General features: G+C 38.8%; 3 protein-coding genes across 3 annotated transcripts; all 3 read left to right on the forward strand.

Moving 5' to 3' along the window:
- The first annotated feature begins 3797 nt into the window (after nucleotides 1-3797).
- LOC126619553 (probable receptor-like protein kinase At5g18500) lies at nucleotides 3798-8399 on the forward strand. Its single transcript, XM_050287960.1, has 8 exons — nucleotides 3798-4343; nucleotides 4648-5335; nucleotides 5429-5533; nucleotides 5666-5788; nucleotides 5867-6037; nucleotides 6186-6315; nucleotides 6785-6997; nucleotides 7921-8399. The coding sequence occupies exons 2-8, from the start codon at nucleotides 4668-4670 to the stop codon at nucleotides 8044-8046; spliced, it is 1536 nt and encodes a 511-aa protein (XP_050143917.1). The 5' UTR covers nucleotides 3798-4343; nucleotides 4648-4667; the 3' UTR covers nucleotides 8047-8399.
- A 488-nt stretch (nucleotides 8400-8887) lies between these two features.
- LOC126618278 (pleiotropic drug resistance protein 3-like) lies at nucleotides 8888-10708 on the forward strand. Its single transcript, XM_050286327.1, has 4 exons — nucleotides 8888-8891; nucleotides 9242-9400; nucleotides 9485-9786; nucleotides 9873-10708. The coding sequence occupies exons 1-4, from the start codon at nucleotides 8888-8890 to the stop codon at nucleotides 9984-9986; spliced, it is 579 nt and encodes a 192-aa protein (XP_050142284.1). The 3' UTR covers nucleotides 9987-10708.
- Nucleotides 10709-13044: 2336 nt separating this feature from the next.
- LOC126618280 (protein FATTY ACID EXPORT 5-like) lies at nucleotides 13045-13909 on the forward strand. Its single transcript, XM_050286328.1, has 2 exons — nucleotides 13045-13319; nucleotides 13714-13909. The coding sequence occupies exons 1-2, from the start codon at nucleotides 13045-13047 to the stop codon at nucleotides 13907-13909; spliced, it is 471 nt and encodes a 156-aa protein (XP_050142285.1).
- The last annotated feature ends 3408 nt before the right edge of the window (nucleotides 13910-17317 follow it).

Below are 17317 nucleotides of genomic sequence, written 5' to 3' on the forward strand. Positions count from 1 at the left end.
TAACTTTGGTAGCTATGTGTAGGGCTGGACTACGGATTTGCAATTAAAAATAAAATAAGAAAACTGTAGATTAGGATGTAATTAAGTGGATTAGGGCAGTGTTTCTCCCTTTGCACTTGAGTTCGAACTTTTTTTTCCCCGTAATTTTAGATGAATTTAATATAGAATATTGCTTCTCTATCACAAAAATAAATTAGAGAAACATATTTTTATAAATTTGATTGATCAATATTGAAATTAATTTGGGAGTCTATATGCATGTATGACACACCCCGACCCAGAATGTCCACTTGGACTCCGAATTGAGCTGTGCTGGCCGACACCCGGAAGGTGACGAAGCCATAAAGTGTAGTGTGGTGGAAATGGAAGAGGGAACGATGATGGTTAGTTTGTAGGTGGTGGCAAGGTTTGGATCGTCGGAAAACTGAAAGGAAAGCGTAAGAAAGGTGGCTCACGGGTCAAGTCCGATGGGGTATACAGGTTAGCCGCTTTCTCCCATTTTCTTCCTCTCTCCTTTCCCCTCCTTTCCCACTTTCTGATTGGTTCCCTCTGCTTTCTTTGCTTTCTAATTGGTTGGTCTTTCATCTTCTCCTCCTTTCCGATTGGGTCTCACTCTTCTCCTTTCTCTCCTCTGATTAGGCAGCAACCCCCTCTTTTCTTCTTCCATCCGTCCAACATTCTCCTTTCCTTCATTTCTCTCAACCAATAATAATAATAATAACAACTATGAGAGATATATAAAATAATAAACAGTAATTTTTACAAAAGTACTTTTCGGATTTGTAGTTCCGTAAAACCCCTATCGTAATTCCGGTTCCGATTCTACATGCGCCCATGCGTTCATATTTTCGAGTACTACATGGATACGCTAAAAGAACATTTCGTAAGTCTCATTATAAGCTAGTCAACGAAAGTCAATACTCTCACCTCTAGAGCATTTTCGTCAATTCACGTTTTTAAAAATTAATAAAACCGTAAAAGTAGGGATGGATTGTCACAATGTAAATGTAGTATGCCTCAGCAAGAGTGATGGATTTCATCGCAGAAGTGAGATATCAATGATAACTTGATGTCGAGAGATGAGGTGAACATATTCAATATTTTGGTTACAAATTAATAAATTAATTCAGTGGGTTTACGGACCAATCCAACCGAAAGTAGTTGGGCTGGATTGTGTTGTAAACTTTAAAATTTGTTTTCGAGTAGAAACCCGACCACCCGCTCAATAGGTGGATTGAGTTGGGTTAAAGTATTATTAACGTAATTGAAAATGACTCACCAACCCAATAGGTGGGTTGAGCTAGGTTGAAATATTATTAACCTGATTGAAACCGAGCCACCCGAATATCAACAATTCTATACACACATACACAAAATTTAATAATTATTGTACACACTTGTTTATTTTTATACTTTAGTTAACTGATGAAATTTAACTTAAGTAATAAATAGTGACTCTAAAACACCAAATCCACAAGATTTAAGTTTATATTATATCTGTTTTGGATTATTTGTCACTCAAACTCACTTTAGGAATAAGAATGGAAGTAAGTAATCTCAACTTGTTGAACCTGCCCAACCCCACCCGCCTTAAAATGTTTAGGGAGAGTTGATTTGTCCATTTTCTTATGTGAAAATGAATTTTTATAACGTCAACCTGAGCCTTTTGAGTTGTATACGGATTGAAATCCAACCCAACCCAACCAACCCACCCAATACATATATGAATTAATACCTAATGGTCCTTATGGTGTAAAGACAACAAAAAACAAGACAATTTGGAGTACATATATGATCTATGCTAGCCATGTTAAAAGAAGCTAAAAAAAATCTAATGGTCCCAAATTAATGTATAGTTTTAATTTAAAAACTGAGATCAGGTTGGAAGTAAATTAAACTACCAATAAGTGGACAACTTATGCTAGATAGGATACCTGTATAATATAAATCAATAAATCATTGAATTTGTTTTGTATTTAACTAAATGATGGTTTCTAAATCTATAGCATCTCCCATACTTTATGTTTCATAGTTATATCACCTGAATATGTCACAGGTATTTTCCTTTTTCTTTATCTGAAATCAGTTTATAAATTATTTCTGGTAATCTAAATTCAATTAGAAATTTTGAAAAATAAATAGCTTACAGATCAACGTCATGTTAACAATATTTACCAAATACGATATATTATGTACTAATCATAAACATTGTTATTGTAATGTTGATATTTAATTGCACTATCGTTGTCTACATTGCTAGCATCGCAATTGGAGTCATGCGCAAGACCCAAGCGCACATGGGATAAAAACTGCAGCCAAATTAACTACATCAACTGCCAAAGCAACTTACCTTTCTCTTACTCAGAGCAATTTGAAAGTTTATTTATTTAATTTTTTTTTAAAGGCAAGAAGATTGTTACAAAATTTATAATATATACAAGCTTTAAACAAATAAAAGACTTTACCCTCTCTTTTTGTTGGATATAGAAGACTTTACTAAAACCCATACGATGTAACAACTAGTTCCATCGTTTTATAGTCCTAGTTTTAATAGTATTCTACTGTTCTAATTAAAAAATTGCCATATCATTTGGAAAAAGAATAGTATTTTGGTGTTTTGGGTTTAAAGGAAGTGATTTTCACACGTTCGTTTTAGCTTTTCACACGTTCGTTTTAGCTTTAACCAATAAATTAAACAAATCAACGGCCAAAATTAAACAGAAGTGCGTAAGCGGCTAAAAAACGTGTGTGTTTACCATTTCCCTTCAAATTATACCCTTTTTAGATATTACATTTTTCTTTCTTATACTTCACTTGATTCAGTATTTATTGGTGAACCAATTTTTTCTGGTGATGGCACCACATGCCTTGCTGTCCCGTGACCTATCCCCTTCCTTTCTTGGTTCATAGGGTTGCATTAGTAGTACTAATTTAGTACTCCAGCCCGTGATCTGGCTCATTGAACCATTTTTAACAATCATCAAGATTTATACCCAAATTTCATGAGCACCTTTTCATTTTCTTAATTTTTTGGCAAGAATTTCTCAAAATTATGATTAAAGATATTAGACCATCAATTGCATTGCGTTTATTAGGGGTGGACATCAAACCGACTGAATTGTCTAAACTGCAAATTCGTAATACACAATTTGGTTTAGTTTCAACCATCAAAATGTCAATTGAACACATGGAACGTGTTGTATGCTTTTAATGTTTGTTTGTCTCCTCATATGACTTGTCGCGTGAGAAGAAAATCAGACGTAAAGAGATTTACAACCTCATTCTAGATAATTACTTTCTTAGGGGAATCAAAATCCATAGAAAATTACAGACAAAACAAGTAGTTTCACTAATGATCCACAGTTTATAGGACTAATCTGATAGCAATTTTCTGCTAATTAGTTCATGAAGACTACTGGGTTTTATGTGATAAGGATGAAGACAACTGTTGACAGATGGCTTTGACATTCCAAATTCAGTAATTGCTGAGACTTGCATGTAAGATATCCTAACAGTTCCATATAAAAGTTTGTACCTATGAACTCAGACTTGACCAAGTAGACTGTTGAGATTCGACAATATAAAGTTTATAATTAAAAATAAATAATACTTTTTTATTACAAAATGACAATAAATATAACAAAAAAGCAGAGAACTTTCAGAGCTGTGAGTGTGAATACAGCCACAAATACAGCAATAAATTATTAAAAATAAATACATTAATAATGAAAAAAAAAAAACAATTGAATAAAGTAAATTACTGGTAAACTCCAATCAGTCATGTTTCACAAACAAATCAGGAAAATCTCAGTACCTTTAAACATCACAGAATTCCATGCATCCCTTTTACTGTTTGTAAGGAAACTCTCAGCAGTGGGTGGGTCTCAAAAACTCCCCACCTGACCTACCACTGATAACTCCACCCCTTCTTCTTATATCCCCCATCCACTCACAGAGATCACTTTTTTTCCATGACCCTGTACATTTTTGCACAGGCACAGGAGTTTTCTGGTTTTTTTTGGGTGTGGGTTTTTGAGATGGATTAGTTTTGGTGCCTGAAAGCTCCTTCCCAACTTAGATTCAGAAACACATTTGGCCCACAGTGAAAACCCACAAAGGGATTTGAGTTTACCGCTTCTATTTGTTTTTTTTTTTTTAAATTAATTTTATTGAAAAGTGGGATCTTTTGGGTTTCTTGAGAGGTTTTCTTGGTGTATGTTTCTGGGTTTTTCTTAGTTCTGGTTAGAGATCTGGAATTGTGCCTTATTTGGGGTAAAGAATGCTGAAGGGGTTTCAAAGATCTGGCTTTTCAAGATTGCTCTTTTGAGTTCCATCTCAAAGAGGTAAGTGAGTGAATATACGTTTACAAATTTAAAATCATTTGGGAATTGTTGTTTATGTTGGTGGTAAAATGATTGAAGTGAAATTTAAGCTGGTCGCATTTCAAAGTTCTCTCCTCTTATTGCGTTTATATGTGTGTGTATGTGTGTATTTGTGGAATTGGTGAAAAAATATACTAACTTTTTGTATTTTATTAATCTCTAGATGCTGCAATGGATTGAAAGAACAGATTTTGAATTTTTTTTATAGTGATATGAATGATGAATCAGAATAAATTTAATGCGAGATTCTGCTGTGTATGTGTAGGCTTGTTGGTAGCTGATAGAATGGCCTCTGATCTCAAATCAGAGTTATCCAAGGAAACTCCCATCTTTAATCTAAAAGTCTGGGAAGTAATTGGAATTGCTGTTGCATTGTTTATCATTGCTATCCTTACTGTGCTATCAATGTGTCTTACTTGGCGTAAGAAATCGAGAAAAGCTCGTGACAGGATACCCCTTAGTCAAATCCCAACTGTCTCGAAAGAGATTAAGGAAGTGCGGGTGGAGCAAGTATCCGCTAGGGAGTTTGCTCCTCGTGATGGAATTCTTCTCACCATTCACGACAAATCTAGTGACAGAGAATCCGATAAGATCATGGTCCATTTGGATATGGGAAAATCAAATAATGGAGAAAATAGCAGCCAGTCAGGTTCGTTTAATCGTCTAGAAAATGATGGTGTCCTGTCCCATTCTGGAGAAGAAGGGAGTTCCAGCACGGTTACTGTGTATAAGGCTTCCTCATCGTATCCAATAACTGCACCGTCTCCTCTGGTTGGTCTGCCTGAATTCTCACATTTGGGTTGGGGGCACTGGTTTACATTAAGGGACCTGGAGCTTGCAACAAACCGGTTTGCAAAGGATAATGTCCTTGGTGAGGGTGGATATGGAGTTGTTTACCGGGGACATCTCATCAATGGGACTCCAGTGGCTGTTAAAAAGATCCTAAACAACCTGTGAGTTTAAATATGATTGTATCTTGACTCTATTTTGGTTTCTCCATTCACCTTTCTTGGTTCCATGAACTTGTCTGAACCTGTTGTCTTTAGAGGCCAAGCCGAGAAAGAATTCAGGGTGGAAGTTGAAGCAATTGGCCATGTGCGCCACAAGAATTTGGTTCGCCTCCTGGGATACTGCGTTGAAGGGACTCATAGGTACCATTTTCTTTTGAATTGTTTTTTGTGGCTTTGTTATTTGAGAAGTGTATTGAGTATATAATAGCCTAGGACGGTTGAAGTAGCAGCTGAACTATAAGAGCTGGTCTCATTTGCATTTCAAAATTTCAGGATTTTGGTCTACGAGTATGTCAACAATGGAAACTTGGAGCAGTGGCTTCACGGAGCAATGCGCCACCATGGATATCTCACTTGGGAAGCACGCATAAAGGTTCTCCTTGGGACCGCAAAAGCGTAAGTCAAATCACCTACATAATTACTTTCTTTTTTCCAGGTTTCCTAGTTTCACTTAATGAGATATACTTGTTGCAGTCTTGCCTATTTACACGAGGCCATTGAACCAAAAGTGATACACCGAGACATTAAGTCAAGCAATATATTGATTGATGAAGACTTCAATTCCAAGGTATCTGATTTTGGGCTGGCCAAGCTGCTGGGTGCAGGAACTAGTCATGTGACAACGCGTGTTATGGGAACCTTTGGGTTGGTATTCTTTCTTGAGCATGGTTTGTTTTGGCCCCTAAAAAATGTCGCGTCTTTCAGTTTTAGATGTGCAGAATAAATTGATAACTGATGCTGATGATTAATTATTTCTCGTGTAATCATTGTCCCTGTTACCAAAAAATTTCAGGTATGTGGCTCCTGAATATGCTAATACCGGACTATTGAATGAAAAGAGCGATGTATATAGCTTTGGGGTTTTGCTTTTAGAAGCAATTACTGGAAGAGACCCTGTGGACTATGGTCGCCCTGCTCATGAGGTTTGCACTCTAGCCATCTTAAGATACCACATTTTTGTCAGCGTAGAATCATAAGTGCTTGATGCAAGTTGGATTTATTGCTTGTACTAAGTAGTGAATGTCTTTTGAAAATACATATTACACAGTGAATGACAACAGTCAAAATATGCTTAGGAGTGCGCAGATTGTCTAGCCCAACATAGGCCCTCCCTAATTGACCCATCCAAATCGCTTTGGTTCTGTTTTTTCCTACTAAATATACTTGGCCTGATTCTGGATTTGTAAAAACCAAAACTTTCATGTACTTAGCTGACTAACCGCTGAGCTTACCTGAGGAGTAATCTGGTAGAGTTTACATTGGACTTCGATTCTCCACAGACAGAAATGGCAATAAAACTTTAATGTTGCAATGTCAATCGTTTGATCAACATTTCATTTTGCTGAATGAATTTCTGGAGTTTTGTTTGACATGTAGTCTTAATGCTCACAGGTAAATCTGGTTGATTGGCTAAAAATGATGGTTGGAAGCAGAAGATCCGAAGAAGTGGTAGACCCAAACATTGAGGTGAGACCATCGACAAGAGCCCTAAAACGAGCCCTCTTGACTGCTTTGAGGTGTGTTGATCCAGATTCTGAAAAAAGACCCAAGATGAGCCAAGTTGTCCGTATGCTCGAATCTGAGGAATATCCTATACCAAGAGAGGTTAGATTTTCATTCCATCTCTAAAACACAATTTCTGTTGGATATTAATTTGAAATTATGTCTGTTAGAAAGAGAATGAACTGGCAGCTTCTGGTCTGGCTCGACTGCATTTGAATCCCGGAAGGAAATATCTGATTCCATTTTCTGACCACATTGCCTCTGACATGTCCTTGTTACATCTGTAAATGTAGAGCTCGTTTAGCTGTCTCCCGAATTGAATTTCGATTCAAATGACCAAAACATTTTCCCATGCACAAGATTTAACCTTTTCGTGCGTTTAATCGCTCAATATTCTATCAAAATCTCTTCCCACGCTTTACATTCTGTTCTCCCATCGTCTTATCCATTTTGTTTTCAGTCCTCACAAGATGCAGGCTTCGTTAACTTTTGAGTAAATTGTAGCTATGGTCCCTTAACTTTAACTCAATTGGAGCAATGGTCCCTCAACTAAAAATCCATTACCTTTGGTCCCTCAACTTATCAAAACGTGCAGCTATGGTCCCTCAACTAAAAATTCATTACCATTGGTCCCTGAACTTTAATTCAAGTGGAGAAATGGTCCTTTAACTTTAATCCAATTGTAGCAATGATCCTTACAATATAACTCGTTTTGACAAATTTTTTGACATAGTTGACGAAAAGAACCATAATTATACACTTTGATGAGTTGAGGGACCCTAATTATATAAATGGTCATTCCAACATAGCTTATTTTGACAAAATTTTGACAAAATTGATGAAAAGGACTATAGCTACACATTTTGATAAGTTGAGGGACCAATGGTAATGGATTTTTAGTTGAGGGACCATTGCTCCAATTTGATTAAAATTGAGGGACCATTTGTACAATTTACTCTTAACTTTTATACAAAGAGATGATTTTCACCTGTCTTCTGAACACGATTTTTCTTCTTAATGTTCAGGATCGAAGGCACCGAAGAACTGAAGGAGGTAGTGTGGAAATTGATTCCCAGCGTGAAAATTCAGACACTGATCGGAGTGATTATCCGGGTTCAAGATCAGAGAGCAAAGGCTACCAACGGACGTAATAACCCAGTGATTCGTTTAAGGATGTCGGAAATATAGAAAGTGAGGGTAATTCTTAAATTTTTTTTCTCTACTCGTAAATTCTTGGGTTTGTCTGTCTGATACTCTGAGCTGATGCTGTTAGGACATATGTGGTAGAAGGGATTGATGGGGAGGAGAGATGATCCTTGCATCCCTTTTCCCCCCTCCTTTTTTCTCTTTGTTTTTATTATTTTTTGTAGATGGAGAAATGTATTGTGTATGAAAGTGGTGGTGTTTGTGAAGAACCCAAAACAATAGGGGCTTTGTTATGTACAGAATGATTTGCTCTTCAAATTTGGTGGATGAAATTGCTCCCTTTTAGTTTAGACAACAAGGCTTCCGAGTCTCGTCCTTTTGGTCACCTGGTGACTCGTATACATGGTCACTTACAGTTTAATTTGATATTAAGGGGTGAGATTTAAACAGTAAAAGCACGTCCATGTATTCTCCACATTTGATATCAAATTCGACAGTGAGTGACCATGCTTTCCGTGGTCACCAGACAATCAAGAAAACATCTCTGTCCATTTATAATGTGTTATGAATATTGCAGCCATGAGATGCTCAAAACCATAACTAAATAATTTGTAATCTCTTGAATATTGTCTTTGAATTAGTTTATAATATTCTGAGATGGGAAGTGATGTTCACATTCTCGTTTTTGGCTTCTGCAGTCCTCTCGTGGTTTTAGGATTGAACGAATCAAAGAATATTTGAGAGATAAATATAAAGAGGAGTGCAAGAGGAGAAATAGGGAGTGAAAATTAATTCTCTTCGAAGATCCAAATTTGGCATTAATTAAATTAAAGCAATATTGGAAAAATGGGTATCAAACTTGTGTGCTTCTTGGGGCACCGAGAAGTTGTATTTCAACTCTGACCTTCTCTAACCATCAAGGAGTGTTATAGTCATTGAGAATGAATTTCAGGCTAGTATTCTGTACCGCACGTCCTAGTTCGATTCTTCATCAAGGTTGTGAGCTCATCGATTTCTCACAATTTGCGTTCTTTGTCAAGGTTAAGCAACTCTTCAGACCGAGTACTTGAAGGTTATTCACTCCATGATTACGACATTGTTTTCACTTATGACCGGCAATTTCTGTTCAAGGACTAAAACAAACCTTCAGACGGACTACATTTTAAAGGTGAAATTAGTGTCTGCACAAATGCTTCTCAGCGTGTTATAATGTTCGTGTCTGCACAAATGCTTCCGAGCATGTTATAATGTTCGTGGTGCTTTTTCAGATCCTTGGACTTGATACATGTGCTGACACCCTGGTTGGAGACGCCATGAGACGAGGCATCTCTGGTGTTCAAAAGAAGAGACTCACAACAGGTAATGCAAATAGAAATATTGATAGTTTTAGAAGGTTTTACCGAGATTACAGATAGTTTTAAGACGTGGATTAATATGTTGCAGCGGAGATGATCGTTGCTCCCGCAAAAGCCTTGTTCATGGATGAAATAACAAACGGCTTAGACAGTTCCGCTGCATTCCAGATTGTTGCTTGTCTTCAGCATCCGGCGCACATAACAGATGCTACTTTGCTAGTTTCTCTTCTTCAGCCAGCGCCGGAGACCTTTGATCTCTTCGATGACCTTATTTTAATGTCAGAAGGGAAGGTTGTTTATCACGGTCCACGTGATCATGTGTTGAAATTTTTCGATGATTGTGGGTTTAAGTGTCCTGAGAGGAAAGCGGTTGCTGATTGCATTCAAGAGGTAAGTGAGTTGCAGCTTATGATGCATTCCTGTTCACGCTCTCGTTTCTTCAGATTAAGGTAACAGTTTATATTTTGGTTCTGCAGGTATCTCTAAAAAGGATCAATCACACTATTGGTATCGCACCGAACCTCACAACTATGCACCCGTCAATATGTTTTCAGAAAAATTCAAGGCATCTTCTTTTGGGAGGAAGCTAGAGGAAGATCTGTCACAGCCATACGATAAGACAAAAAACCATGAGAATGCTCTCTCCTTTAGCGAGTATTCTCTTTCGAAACGTGAACTCCTCAGGGCTTGTGCATCAAGAGAACTTCTTTTCATGAAGAGGAATTCTTTTTTCGATATATTCAAAACAATTGAGGTCATCGTTTGTGCTCTTGAATTTCTACTTTTCAATTCAGTTTACTTGGGAATTCTGCAAGAATGCTGTCTATTTTTCCGCTGCAGATTATCATCATTGCATCCGTTACAATGACCATGTTTTTTGAGGACTCGAACGGATTTAGATTTTCTTCATGATAGTTACTACTTGGGGGCCTTGTATTTTTCTCTCGCAGTACTTGTCGTTGATGGAATTCCTTCCGAGATGTCATGACGCTTGAGAGACTAGTAGTTTTTTACTAGCAGAGAGACAAGCAAAATTTGTTCAACGTATTTGGTTCAATGTACGCCGGTGTCCTCTTCATGGGCATAAATAACAGCTCAACCGTTTAGCAACACATTGCAACAGAGAGAACTGTTATGTGTCACGAAAAATTTTCCGGGATGTATTTCACTTGCACAGGTACAATTTTCTTATGTATCGCTTCACGCTTTGTTTGTACAATGTAGTACTCCTCAAGGTTACAATGAATCTAACGAATGCTGCTAGCTTTTTATTACTTTAACCAATGATCGAAAATCGCAGGTCGCAGTTGAAGTTCCCTATCTGTTTATCCAGGCAGCCATATTTACGATCATCACGTATTCGATGATTGGATATTATGTATCAAACTATCATACACATAGGGGGGTGAATAGGTTCCAACTTAAAAATCTAATTCAAATTTCATTCTCAATTTAATTTTCACATCCACATCACAACAAACAAGATGTATGATTTATCGAGGCAAAACCCACCACTGGGAAAATCCTCAGGCTCCCAAGCCAAGACAAACTCTAAGAGAAATGAGTAAAGAAAGACTTTCAAAACTCATCAACTAGACACACATACTAGTTGGCAGTTTTGTTTTCGCGCTTTGTTACTTGATCTCTCTTCAGCCTTCAAGTGGAAGTGGCACGACACTAACGTGGCCGTCAATCACTGTCTCCTCAAACTTTGCAAGATACTAACGCAATCATGCAAGATGTATGAAATGAAATGATTTTTGAAAATCAACCGATTACAAAAATCACAAGGCACATTTTCATAATCGATATCAAATTAAAGCACATGAAAAATCAGTGGCTAAAAATTAAATAAACTCTCTTTAAAGACACTCGGCAATAAAACTACTGATTTTTCTTAAATGAAGGTAGCTCTCTGTGTACTTGAGGCAGCTAACATACTTTTGATCTCCAATGATATTTCATGCAGCGATAGAGAGTATAATACAAATATCAATGCAAACGGCAACAAAAACAAAAACCCAAAAGCATATTCTAATACATGCAGTAGCAGCCAAAACCAAAGCCTATTCTAATGCAGTAGCAGCCAAAACCAAAGCCTATTCTAATGCATGCAACGCATGAGAGAAACATAGATTATGATCTGATAATGACTTGTAAAAAAACCTAACACATGCAGCAATACTCTTAAAAAAACAACGAAGAAAATATGATTTTCTTTTCTTCCTAATGCATGGCTGCCGACTAATAAGGAAGCTGCAAAAATCTCTTTTAGCAGTGCATGTATATGACCGCAATTGAACCGCAGAATCTGTATTTTTTTTAGTACAATGATATGTTTTACATTAAGGTGACAAACCCCGATCCGGAATGTCTACTAGGATTCCGAATCGAGCTGTGCTGGCCGACACCTGGAAGGTGACGAAGCCATAAAGTGTGATAATGTGGAAAAATGTGAATAAATTTGAACCTAAGAGTGCCTAAATACCAGAGTGCGCTGGTGAGCAGGAATAAACCCACTTCACACGTGACGTTAGAGCATAAGTAAGTACAATGGAGTGGATAAGGATTATACCCTCAGAAGTAACCACCTATCCTGAGATTTGCCAAGAATCCTTGTCGATATGAACTTTCAGTAAATTAAACCTGGAGGGGCGCAAAACAGAAAGTGTGAGTGGGCAAAAACAAAGCTCTTCAAAACCATTTCATTTAACAAAAGTTCTAATCCCTCGCCGTAAAACCTGTATAATTTCCTAGAAAATAGAATATATACATATATCGAAACCATACTCGAATTAGCAAAACATATATGTTGTTTATACCATATTTAGGGCCTTGTATTTAGACCTCGTATAAATACTCGGGGGACTTAAATGTAATTATGTAATAAAGGAAGGGGCAAATATGTAATTAGGGGAGGAGCCCTTATTCTATAAAAGGGCCTCCTCACCCTCACAAAGGGAGAGGTCTCTCCTCATCCCTCTCAAAGCTTCCTCACACCCCCTAAGCTCTAAGCTCTCTCTCTCCCTCTTCAACAGAGAAATACAATACATATTCAATGTGGACGTAGCCCAAACCTTGGGGTGAATCACGATACATCTTGTGTTATTTACATTACTTGCAGATTCACAGCCGGATTTACGTTGTACCAAGATCATCCGGTTTTGTGCATCAACATTTGGCGCCGTCTGTGGGAATTGACACAAAAAATTACGTCGGTTCTCTTTCATTTTTTCACCTCCACCGTGAATCTGCAAAAATCAAGAACCCAAATCTTTTTTCAGAAAATCCCCACAAACGGCAAGCCACCATGTCATCTCCTCTCTCTCTCTTTCTATTCGTTTCTGTGTCCTCAGAAAAAAGAACACTTGTTCATCTCAAATCTGCCCAAACATAACCGATCGGATTTTATTATGTTTGCCAAACATATGCTATCGTGCTATCCAAACACACGTATTCTTCCTCACCAAAATACTACTAGCCCTCTATCCCATTATCGCAAATCACCATACGCCTCCGTTTATGTTATTCCAAGCAAACCACCCTACCCAAAACGCCTCCGTTTTGGTTCGTCAAATCGCCGTCACACTAAAAGCTTTGCTCTAAGAGCAGTTGTGGAGAGTTTTCCCAGAAACCCAGTTGGAGAAAATGCACGATTTCTACTTGATGATCCCCTACGGCCTGGTGCTGATCGGCGGAGGAGTTTTTGGGTATTTCAGGAAGGGGATCACGTCTTCTTTGGCTGGAGGAGCGGGCATCGGATTGCTCATCACTCTTGCTGGATATATCAGTCTCAAAGCCTTCGAGGGGAAGAAGAACTCGTATCCTGCTTTCATTCTCGAAACGGGGGTGCAGCAGCTGGACGAAGCGCTGGTTTTTGGGGCGGCAGCAGCTCAGGAGTTTTCAGAAGTTCAAAAGATGGAGTCTTTAACGAGAAAAAAAGAGTTTTTAGAGAGAGAAAGAAGAGAGAGATGACCCAGGTGAGCAAAATCTGCAGCAATGAAGCTCAAAGCATCAACCTTTTTCCCAATGTTTCCAAACCCCAAATACCCAAATCCTCAAATTTAAAGTCACATTTTCTGGGTTCCTCAAATTCTTTGAGTTTGAAGCTGAAATATGGGTTTGCGGGCAGTTTTACGATCGGTAAATTAAGGGTCGATCCCCTTAGAATTGCAGCTTCAGTTGCCACGGCAGAGAAACCGTTGACAGTTTTGGAGATTGTGCTGCAACCCATTGAAGAAATCTCCGGCACCATAAAGTTGTCGGGTTCCAAGTCGTTGTCGAATCGGATTCTGCTTATTGCTGCTCTCTCGACAGTTCTGGAGACTTGGTTGATGGTCTTAAGCAGCTTGGTGCGGATGTTGATTTTTTTTTTCTTGGAACAAACTGCCCTCCTGTCCGCGTGATTGGAAAGGGAGGCCTTCCAGGGGGGAAAGTGAAGCTCTCTGGATCAATCAGTAGTCAGTACTTGACTGGAGATCGCAGGAAGCTTTTACATGCCGTGAGAGGATGACCCGTTTCACGCAGACTGCAGGAAGCTTTTACGTTCTCGAAGTCGAGCTATTCCGACGCCAAACCACGCCGTTTGGGTAATCTCCCCCATTTCTTCCATGGAAGCTGCTCTATTAGTCGGTCTCTAAAGCCACAGTTGTTGCAAGATCAGAATTTGTTTTCATAACAATGGCTGCGTAGCTCAACTGCTGTTAAGGTTTGAAGGTTTTGGTCAATCTTTGAGATTCAAATATCGAAATATCCCTGCTTCTCAGATGTGCAGATCATGTTTTTGCAAACGCTCGAACCGTTTCTGTCGGTGATGCCATCAGAAATGATGAATCTGGTTGGCTTTTTTCGACCACCCACATGGAAAAGCTATATGTGTTTGCTGTAAAGCAAGTCAGCAAAAGCAAAAGCAAGTCTGCCAGAGAGAGTGGAGGTGGAGAAACAAAGAAAGAGACGCAGAAAACAAAAGCAAAAGAAAAAAGAGCAAAGCAGAAAAGAGAATAAAATCTCAAAGATTATGATTTGAATGAGCAGGACCGCAAGTGGTAAGGGATAATCGGTAAAGAAGATATTAATGATTAAATTGGGTGCACATGCATGACAGAGACAGAAAGAGAGGCCCAGTACGCACAAACGCAACTGTCGAAACCTTTATTTTTGAATGATGTAATTTATTTTTCGTATCTTTTGGAGATATCTGTATAAACCCCATCAGAGGGTAAACAAAAAACAAAAAAAACAAAAAAAAAACAAAAAACAAAAAAACAAAAAAAAACAAAAAACAAAAAAAAAAGGCAAGCCCAAAATAATGGGCTACAAGCCCAAAGTAATGGGCTGCAATGTCATGTGGAGGGCAAACGCCCATATGCCCAAAAATGTCAGACCCTCTATTATCACCAACCAGGTGATCAAAAGTACGCCCAGTGCTCCAAAATTATTCGGCAACCTGTCGCTATTACCACCAACCAGGTGATCAAAAGTATGCCCAGTGCTCTAAAAATATTCGGCAATCTGCCGCTATTACCACCAACCAGGTGATGAAAAGTACAACCCGTACTCTAAAATCATTTGGCAACTAGCCATTCATACCACCAACCAGGTGATGAAATGTACAACCCGTACTCTCCTTCATGCCACCAACCAGGTGATCAAAATTACGCCCAGTACTCCAAATTATACATGAGCATTACTCATGTCATTCATACATAAACATTCATGAGCATCAGTCATGACAATCATACATAAACATCCATGACCATCATTCATGTCCACATTCATGAGCATCACTCATGTTAACATTCATGAGCATCACTCATGACAACATCCATGAGCATCACTCATGTCACTCAACATAAACATTCATGAGCATCACTCATGCCAATCAGCTTCAAAAGCTTGATTTACAAAGCTCTAGCTTTAAAAGCGTCATTTACAGAGCTATAGCTTCAAAGCTCCACTTGCAAAGCTTCACCTACAAAAGCTTCAGTGCAGGGTATACAAATACCGTTTCCGAACAACCGCCACTTCGGCCCATACATGGATTCAATTTGAAGTCTCCAGCCAACAGACTCTATTGACCGAAGACTTGGGGACTACATTATGTACCATATATTGGGCCTCAAATGGGCCTCATGAAAAATACTTGGGGGACCTAACCCATTACTTATGTATTGAGGAGCGAGCCCGTATTTTATAAAAGGGACTCCCTCACCATCATTAGAGAGTAACACCGCCAGCTGAGCAACCGCCTCGCCTCGAGCATCACTCCTAACCCATCACTTATGTATTGAGGAGCGATCCCTTATTTTATAAAATGGACTCCCTCACCATCATTAAAGAGCATCAACTCTAGCCCATCATTCATGTATTGATGAGCGAGCCCTTATTCTATAAAAGGGACTCCCTCACCATCATTAGAGAGCATCAACTCTAGCCTATCATTCATGTATTGATGAGCGAGCCCTTATTCTATAAAAGGGACTCACTCACCTTCAAACGCCGCAAGCTGAGCCAACCATGGCAACATAAGCCACGAGCCGAGTAGCCTCGCAGCGTGTGCTACTTCTAGTTGAACGTTATTTCAGAATGAGCACTGCCTCATATCGAGCATCAGTTCAAGACAACATCTAGTTACTTCGGCCCACACATGGACTGAATTTTAAGTCTCCAGCCAAAAGACTCTCTTGACTGAAGACTTAGGGGACTACTGTTTATACCATATTTAGGGCCTCGTATTTAGACCTCGTATAAATACTCGGGGGACTTAAATGTAATTATGTAATAAAGGAATGGGCAAATATGTAATTAGGGGAGGAGCCCTTATTCTATAAAAGGGCCTCCTCACCCTTACAAAGGGAGAGGTCTCTCCTCATCCCTCTCAAAGCTTCCTCACACCCCCTAAGCTCTAAGCTCTCTCTCTCCCTCTTCAACAGAGAAATACAATACATATTCAATGTGGACGTAGCCCAAACCTTGGGGTGAACCACGATACATCTTGTGTTATTTACATTACTTGCAGATTCACGGTCGGATTTACGTTGTACCAAGACCATCCGGTTTTGTGCATCAACATATGCCATGTCAAATATCTTAGCATCAATAACGAGTAAACCAGGTGAAGTAAATTAATAAAAGTAATATGTCAGCTGGATCCACCTATTGTGGTCTGTGCGGCTGAATCCATAGCTCATCAAGTATACCTGCACACGAGTCGGAACCACCTATAGTGGTCTATACGACAGGACTAGGTGTAAATAAATACGCTCAAAAGCTACGACCATGTGAAGATTGTGCGAATAATCGCGGGTCACCTACAAGTCGGAACCACCTATAGTGGTCTGTACGACAGGCCTGTGCACCTAACTTGGATCCAAGGTGAGCGTATGGTGCGGGAGGTGAACATCACGTGAAGGATTATACCCTAACCACGGGCAGGAGCACTAACACCGGGGTGTAGGTTTATGAGCTCTCAACGCATCTTACATAAACGTCAGTTCACAATAACAATCTACAACTCACCTGGTACTTACCTGAGTGTCCATCGTGTCAAATCACATATGTACACACCATACAATTTCATAGTCTAAGTATAAATCAATAGGCTTGGCATTTCAAAACATAATTTCATTTAAACACATTTTCTGGGAAAAATACCAAGTATATAAGTATATACTGAAAACCAAAAGCCCACTCACCTAGAGTTCACGCTACAACTCCCTAGCACAACCATAGAGGCGTCACGAACAATTGTCGCCTAGAACAATTATCAAATCACAACTCAGAATTCTTATCAATAAAATATGTAACTTACATAACACACATCCCTACGTAGTTCAATTCGAAAGCTCCGCATCACGGATTTCCGATCCCTTACTTCCAAAGATCCACGTTATACTTCTAGAACAACATCCTAAAGTTTCAT

The sequence above is a fragment of the Malus sylvestris genome, chromosome 4, assembly GCF_916048215.2.
Source record: "Malus sylvestris chromosome 4, drMalSylv7.2, whole genome shotgun sequence".
Classification (NCBI taxonomy): domain Eukaryota; kingdom Viridiplantae; phylum Streptophyta; class Magnoliopsida; order Rosales; family Rosaceae; genus Malus; species Malus sylvestris.

Excerpts from the sequence above, each read along its gene's own strand:
- LOC126619553 (XM_050287960.1), top strand. The coding sequence starts at position 4,668 with ATGGCCTCTGATCTCAAATCAGAGTTATCCAAGGAAACTCCCATCTTT. Across the intron at positions 5,534-5,665 it reads TGCGTTGAAGGGACTCATAG|GATTTTGGTCTACGAGTATG; the intron begins GTACCATTTTCT and ends TCAAAATTTCAG. Across the intron at positions 5,789-5,866 it reads CTCCTTGGGACCGCAAAAGC|TCTTGCCTATTTACACGAGG; the intron begins GTAAGTCAAATC and ends TACTTGTTGCAG.
- LOC126618278 (XM_050286327.1), top strand. Across the intron at positions 9,401-9,484 it reads AAAGAAGAGACTCACAACAG|CGGAGATGATCGTTGCTCCC; the intron begins GTAATGCAAATA and ends AATATGTTGCAG. Across the intron at positions 9,787-9,872 it reads TTGCTGATTGCATTCAAGAG|GTATCTCTAAAAAGGATCAA; the intron begins GTAAGTGAGTTG and ends TTGGTTCTGCAG.
- LOC126618280 (XM_050286328.1), top strand. The coding sequence starts at position 13,045 with ATGCACGATTTCTACTTGATGATCCCCTACGGCCTGGTGCTGATCGGC. Across the intron at positions 13,320-13,713 it reads TCAGAAGTTCAAAAGATGGA|TTCTGGAGACTTGGTTGATG; the intron begins GTCTTTAACGAG and ends CTCTCTCGACAG.